Source organism: Alexandromys fortis, unplaced genomic scaffold, assembly GCF_014885135.2.
Source record: "Alexandromys fortis isolate MF-2015 unplaced genomic scaffold, M_Fortis_MF-2015_v1.1 scaffold_36, whole genome shotgun sequence".
NCBI lineage: Eukaryota > Metazoa > Chordata > Mammalia > Rodentia > Cricetidae > Alexandromys > Alexandromys fortis.
Genome location: NW_026067915.1, coordinates 4102511 through 4109798, shown reverse-complemented (window position 1 = coordinate 4109798; position 7288 = coordinate 4102511). Strand labels below are relative to the sequence as shown.

The 7288-nt window shown below is 51.3% G+C and overlaps 1 protein-coding gene across 1 annotated transcript in view; it reads left to right on the top strand.

Annotated features, from left to right (window-relative positions):
• Positions 1-3133: 3133 nt before the first annotated feature.
• The window catches only part of LOC126500003 (serotransferrin-like), a 47372-nt gene continuing 43217 nt past the window's right edge, over positions 3134-7288 (top strand). Inside the window, 3 exon segments of the mRNA XM_050139584.1 lie at positions 3134-3301; positions 5298-5470; positions 6798-6906. Coding sequence (XP_049995541.1) covers positions 3259-3301; positions 5298-5470; positions 6798-6906 — 325 coding nt within the window. The 5' untranslated portion in view covers positions 3134-3258.

Below are 7288 nucleotides of genomic sequence, written 5' to 3'. Positions count from 1 at the left end.
CTGACCTTGGGCAAGACCCTTCCTCTCTGGTGTCCTTGTCCCATCTAGATGGAGATTCTCAAGCACCAATACCAGGGGCTGTAGGGTCACCAAAACCCACCTCCAAAAGTCTCAGCCATTGTTAAGGTGTTCAAGGGAACGATGCGTGCCTGAAGGGTCTCCGATAGAATTAAATACACCAATGAGGACACAGAGACAGGTGGCTGGGGCCACCAAGAACACAGAGCAATGTGATGCCAGCCTCTCGTCCCCACACACTGTACAGACATACATAGACCTGGGCACCCAATCTAACCATGGTTGTGTTCACATGAACACCCCCCAAACAGCCTTTGTCCTGCCTACCCTCTGAAGAATGACAGACACAGGGCTTCTCCTGAGCAAGAACCAATGGCCTGGACCTCTCTGCCAGGTATGTGTTGATGACATGGTAGCTGTAGGAACCAATGTCACACAGGAACCTTCTCTATGTCCTGCGCACCTCTCTGGGCTTGGGCTCAGAGGACCCCTCTGAAGCAGGGCTTCACGTTGGCTGGTCTGGCTAGGACCCAGGGAGACCAGAGACTTGGCTAAGGCAAGGCTGCAAGCCTGTGGCAGGAGGAGTAGCTTGAGGTAGGCTCATTCTGTGAGTGTAGGAAAGGACGAGGGAGGGATAGTCATTTTCTGTGTCTTCCATGCCCTGCCCTGAGGAGCCCTGAGTTTGTGTCATACGTTCAACACCTCACGGTTCCCTTTCCTGCTTCCTGGCATCAGCTGCAAGTGTACCTGTTGCTCTGCTGGGTATCTCCTGTCCCCACCCCCCCATCTTCATGCCCCTACCTCCAGGTGTTAAAGGAATCCAGACCACATCCTAATGCCTGCTGAGGATGATGGTGGGAATATGACCTTCCTGCAAAGGGAGCCATGAGAGGGTCAGGAGATGGAACCCAGAGCAGCAGGGGCTTCCCTTCCTCATTAGTGATGCACTAATGGTTGCGTTAGTGATGTATGTTTGCCTCATGTCCCTGCTAAAACCCTTGTTAAATCAGCGGTCTCTAAAGCAGCTGGTGTGTAACTCCTTTCTACAGGAGACCATCCACTGGCTTAGGGATTGCTATTGCAGAAGATGAACAAATCAGCAGTGGGGCTCAGTGTGGGGGTTGGCCCTGTCTCCTCACCTGGGTCCATAGGCTGGACCTGTGTCTGGAGCCTCTGAGGTGTCCTGAGGGAGAATGGGGATCCTCTCGACAAAGACTGGGCAAGAGAGAGGAGTGCTGGACACTTGTGGCACCCTATCCCTGGGTCTTTTGCTTTTGACATCTTTGTTTGCATGTTTAGGGCTTTTGTGTATCCAGTTCCATGAGTGTTAGGTTAGAACATTTGACCTTTGGGCTCGTAAGACAGCTCAGCAGGCCACACAGGCTTCAACCTGGCCACTTGAATTTAATCTCCAGAACTTCCGCGGTGGACGGACAGAACTGACTCCTGAAGGTTGTCCTCTGACCTATGCACTGTGACATATGACAGAAGTGTGCCTGTGCTTGGACACACGTATATAAGTGCACAATAAATAAAGGAAGAAATTATGACTTTCTCTCTAACCCTCATAAGACATCCAGATGCCTTTAAACCGTTCCCGTCAGAGACTGGAATCACACTGGGGAAAGCCGCCTGCCTGCATTCCTAAGAACCACTACACACAACCAAAGCAGCCAGATTAGCTTGTTGTCTGGGCCTGGCATGAGCTCTCCATCAGCTGAAATATGAAGCAGGCGCACATCACTTGCCCATTCCTGGTGGAGAGGTCAGGCTACTGGTTCTTGCACAGGAGAAGGATAACAACAGAATCCCATGTCCGGCATTCTTCTGAGGGGTCGGCAGGACAAGGCTAGCCATGGGGAGGGACATGTTGCATGGCCCAGGCCTGTGTATGTCTACAGGGGTGAGCAGAGGTGACAGGTTGGCATCACAGCGTCTGCAACTGTGTCTTCACTTAAGTGTTTAGTCCTGCACCAGAGACCCTCTGGACATTCATGGTTCCCATGAGCATCTTGACAACGGCTGAGACTTGCTGAGAGCATCACTGGGCTCCTCCCACAGGCTGACACTGGTGCTTTAATATGTCCACCTTTCCTTGGCAAGGAAACAGAGTGGACAACATTTTGAGTAAACTGATTTTGAAAACCCTAAATTCTCTTAATGATTCTGAAATCTGGACTGGCATTGTGCCTATAGCTCCTTGACCTTTTCCTGGGTGCATCTTGTGTGCTGGAATAGTACACGAGGTAATTAATATACCCACAGGGACATTTTCAAATGCCCATTTTATTTTTACCTCATCGTTTCACAATTTTCCAACCCATGTGCAGGGCTGAAATGCACAATTATAGTTATGGTGAAAATAGTACAGGTGGAAGGTACAAGCGCAATATTTTTGTGATAAAACCATGCAATCAAAGCAGTTTGATGATTACTTAATCAGAGGGGACTTGGTATAGGCAGGAAGCATCCTCCCGGGGTGTTCTTTGCACTCACACCGGCCCTTTGTTCTGAGTCTCAGTTTGACCACTTCCTAACAGTGGGAGAGACTTTCATGCCCCTGTTCCTAGCCTGGGCTGTCCCACCAGAAGCTCAGGGACAAGACACTTTCAGCCCCAGAGCAGGGTCTGCCAGGCAGGGATGGAGAGAGAGAGGCTCTTGGTGTGTTCCCAGGATCACCTGTGAGAGCAGGGGCTGCTGCCCCTCTAACCAGAGCCCAGCTTTCCTCTCTTTATGTTCCTTCTCGGGTTCTAGACCGGGGTCCAGGGCAGTTTCCCCCCCCCCCTCTCCAGCCTTAGTCTCCCTTCGTGAGGATGATGAAGCTGTTGGCAAGCAGCTCTGGTACCCGGGGTACTGGAGCATGTCACTCCCGCCCAAGCGGCTATAGCCATGCCGTTCCTGGCACCGAGGGAGCAGTGATAACAAAGAGTGGATTTTGCTTTAGGCCTCCTTCCAAACAGTTTTTTTTTTTTTTTTTTTTTTTTTTTTTTTTTTTTTTGTTTGTTTTTTTTTCTGGTTTTTGCTCACAGCCCCACAGTTCAGGAAATGAGGTGATCATCAGGGCAAGAAAGGAAGGGGAGGGGGATGCGGGCTATTGGGCAATTGGACTGCGCAAACACAGGAGGTCAAAGATTGCACCCAGCCAGCCCGCTCCGGACATAAAGGGGAGCGGGGCACAGAGAAGCGGTGCAGAAGCGGGTTGGTCTGTGTTCCCCGCTCCTCGCCACACACACCGGGAGGATGAGGTCCGCTGTGGGCGCCCTGCTGGCCTGTGCTGCCTTGGGTGAGTGTGGGCTGGGAAGGACTGTAGATTACTGCCTGCACGCGAAAGGCTGAGCCTGCCTTTTGCTTCTCCCTGCCACATCTCCATCCTTCGATAATGTAGGAATAACCTTGACTCAGTCGTCTGGGGCCCGGATTCCTTTTCTTATGCACCTTGTGCGGTCTCCCCTATGTCCAGTAATTTTCAGATATGGTCTATGATAAGGTAGAAAACTTTTAACCGGTTTACCTAGGTATTACCCTGAGCCGTCTAGTGTAGTCCAAACAGCTTGGTGGACAGTCAGGACCTCTGGGATCTAACTGTTCACTGTCTGATGTCCCTTGGGTGCCTTTGGCACTGGTGGCTCAGGCTATGGTGTGGGATTCGAAGCCAGAAATCTTGAGTTCAAATCTCGCCTGTACTTCTCCTGTGCCAGGTGTAGTTACAGCACCTGCCTCGGATGGGTCAGGTGAGGGTGAAGTCACAAGATCCTGCTGATTCCTCTCCAGATGGGGTCTCGTTGGACTGTTGGAACCTTCTAGTCTGAGCTATTTGCCTTCCTTGAACACTGTCAACATGGGAGAGGCTCCCATGCTTGTCAACTCAGGGCACCTCATGTGCACAGCGGCACATGACGAGGGACAAAATTTACAATTCAGATGAAGTAGTTTGAAGCGCTAGCGAGGTGGTTTAGGGAACATCTGCTATTTGGTTCCCCCCCTGGCCAGCGTGGAATAAAGGGAGGGACTTGGGGCAGCCACTCTCCCTGTTGTCCTTCCCTATCCATCCTCACCTCGCCCACCTGACCCCATCCTTTGTGCACTGTGGACCTGGTTGAGTCAGTAAGTCAGCCCTGCCGAGCTGTTCCATAGGAGACAGATGTGATGAAAGCCAGGCCTGACTGCCAAATCTCATGGACGGCATCTCCATCACACGGATTTTAACAGTGGCACAGTTGGGAAGGTGGTTCAGTTGGGGAGATGCTTGCCACATAAGCATGAGGCCCTCAATTCAGAACCTCAGCACCCATGGGAAAAGCTGGGAACCTTAGCACACTGGGGAAACAGAGACGGGAAGATCCCAGGGACTTAGGGCCAGCCAATCTAGTGGAATTAGCAAGGTTCAGATTCGGTGAGAGATCCTGTCTCAAAAACATCAGGCAGTGAGTAATAGCAGAAGACACCCCATATTGTCCTTTGGCCTCCATGTGTGCCTATCTGCACATGTGTGAGCACACACACACACACACACACACACACCACACCACACACACACATACACCCATTTATAGACACACGTGCACACAAATAATGATGTCTTCAGCTATTTCTCCAAATGGAGACCAAAGTGGGGTAAAGCATTGAGGGAAGGTTTGGTAGAAGCAGAATCCGTTGAGTAGAAGGGAGTTCCTAGCTATTTCTAGGCAGAAGGTAGCTGAAAAGTATCATGGGGGAATTCACAATCTAACTGCGGCCCAGAGGGAGGCAAAGTGCAGAAGATGGTTATCTTCCTCTGTGGTCTGGCCAGCAGACCTGGAACACTAACAAACACGGTGAGCTTGGACAATCACGCCTCACTTCCGGAGTGCAGCTCTCTCGTTTCTGAAAGCTGGCATTCCTTTCCTCGGATCCTCAGAGTTGGAGCACAGAGCCTTGGGTCAAGGTGGCTGAGAACGGTGCTCACATTCTGGAACTCACATTTTGATGTAGATCTTCAGCCATAATGGCGGGCGAGGCAAGGGGTTGGGAGAATTGTGGGCTGTCATCCTCAGCTCTCCCAGAATCCCTCCAAGCAGCCCAGGGGTAGGCGGGAAGAGGAGAGGCCACTGGGATGAGCCACCTTCTCTGTCCCCAGCATCAGGAAGCAGCAGAGCTCTGTGCTCTGTCATGACCGCCAACAGGAGTGGGCTGAGGGTGCGACAGAGGGGAAGTGTCCAACAAGACGCTTCAGAAAGTGGCGCTTTCTCTCCCCTGGCACAGGAAGTGGGTCCCTTATGCCTCTGCCTTCTCTCCTGCAGGACTGTGTCTGGCTGTCCCCGACAAAACTGTAAGATGGTGCGCAATATCAGAGCATGAGAACACCAAGTGCATCAGTTTCCGTGACCACATGAAAAACGTCCTTCCGGCCGATGGTCCCCAGCTTGCCTGTGTGAAGAAAACCTCCTACACTGATTGCATCAAGGCCATTGCAGTAAGTCCCACTGCCTCACACGGTAGAAAGGCTGCAGGGGTTGTTCTCTTTAGTCATTGAAGAACATGGAGGGCAGGTAGGAGGCTGACATGGGAGGCAGGCAACCCTTGCTGCCCTTCAAATCATGTCAGAAATGGACATAGAAGAAGTCGTGGTTACTGTCCATAGGCAGGGGGCAGTGCACCCTGAGAGGTAACTGCTTAGAGGCACTTGAGTTCTATGAACTTGGGGTGGGGGGACAGGCGTCGAAAGTTATTGTCTAACTCTGCTGGGAAGTTCTCTTTCTCTCTCTTCCTCCCTCCCCCTTTCTCTTCCCTCCCTCTGTCTCTGTCCATCTCTTTCTCTCTAGTGTGTGTGTGTGTTTCTAGGGATTGAACCCAGGGTTTGGGGAATGCTAGGCACACACTCTAACACGCGTGTGTGTATCTCTGTGTGTAACACTTCTGAGTTGCAACAAATACACAGTTACACCCAGAAGTCTTATTTTTGCCATGGAAAGGGAGAGGAAAGTCTGTCATTTATTGTACTCCCAAAGAGAGAGGACATTTTTCCTGAAGGTGTCATGCGGAAGGAGCTCCCGCAGCACAAGTAGACAATTATACCAGAAATGAGGGGGTGAGGGAGACCCTGAACCTTGAATCCTCATGCCTGTGTCTACCAAACTCTGGGATAACAGGTGTGTGTGGCCACGGCATGCTAGCCCCTACTGTTTCGTGGGTCCAGGACTATAGGGGAACGCAATGAGTTCCGAGTCAGTGGAGAGCCAAGTGCCTTCAAGGATTTCATCTTTCTTGGAGGCAACTCCACAATAGCACCCACAGAGGAGCTGACGGGAACGCTCAGAACACAAGGGTCTCTGATGAAAAACCTTTCTGGCTGGCTGAGCATGGAAAGAGATATAAAGACCACCTAGAGGTCCCTGAGTGCTCTATACAACCGTGTCAGAACCTATAGTACAGTGGCTTATGCCCGCCTCTGGAGGGGGAGGGACCCTTTCCCCAACCAAGCCTGCCAGGCCAAGCCTCTACAATTGCTGAAAGTAAATTCGATTAGGGTATTTTTGGTTAGGCGCTGGACAGACACATCATCGGGAAAAGAGGAAAAAACTCTGTTCTTTTCTCTATGCAGAGCAAATGTGAACGGTAGCGAAGGGGTCTTTTGACAGAAATGGAATCAAGGCATGCTAGCAGGGTTGGATGTGTTCTTGTTAGAGTTGGGTTTTTTTTGGCCCTGGATGCATGGGCCATCGCTGTCCCTCCCCATCTGCTATGGCTTAAGGAGGCCTTCTTTGGAAGCAAGGGCTTCATTGAGGATTATTCTCTCTTAGGGAAGTGAAGCAGATGCCATAACCTTGGATGCCGGTTGGGTGTATGAGGCAGGCCTGACACCCAACAACCTGAAGCCTGTGGTAGCAGAGGTCTATGGGACACCTGAAAGTAAGTTCTCCCAAAGGACCCAGGAGCGGTGTTGCGGCTTTGTCCCCTAGGAGACATTAACTCTCATTTCGTAGGCAGGTATTAGATATTAGACACTAGCAAGCATTCTCTTCGGGGAGTCAGTGAGGAATGAGAAGATCTAGTCCTCCAGGCACAGGTGAAAGCATCTGGGGACTCTGGGCTGGTTGAAGGCCAGTATGGACCTTCTGAGTCAGGCATCCTCACTGGACAGAGAGCAGCCTGGGGTCCAGCTTGGTCTTCATTGGATCTGGTGATGTGTCCAAGCTGGAGCGTCGGGTGCCATGGACATAGGAGAACCCATCCAATGGCACATAGTGAGAGCCCAACAGTCCAAGGAGCCTTCTGAGATCACTCTGACTGT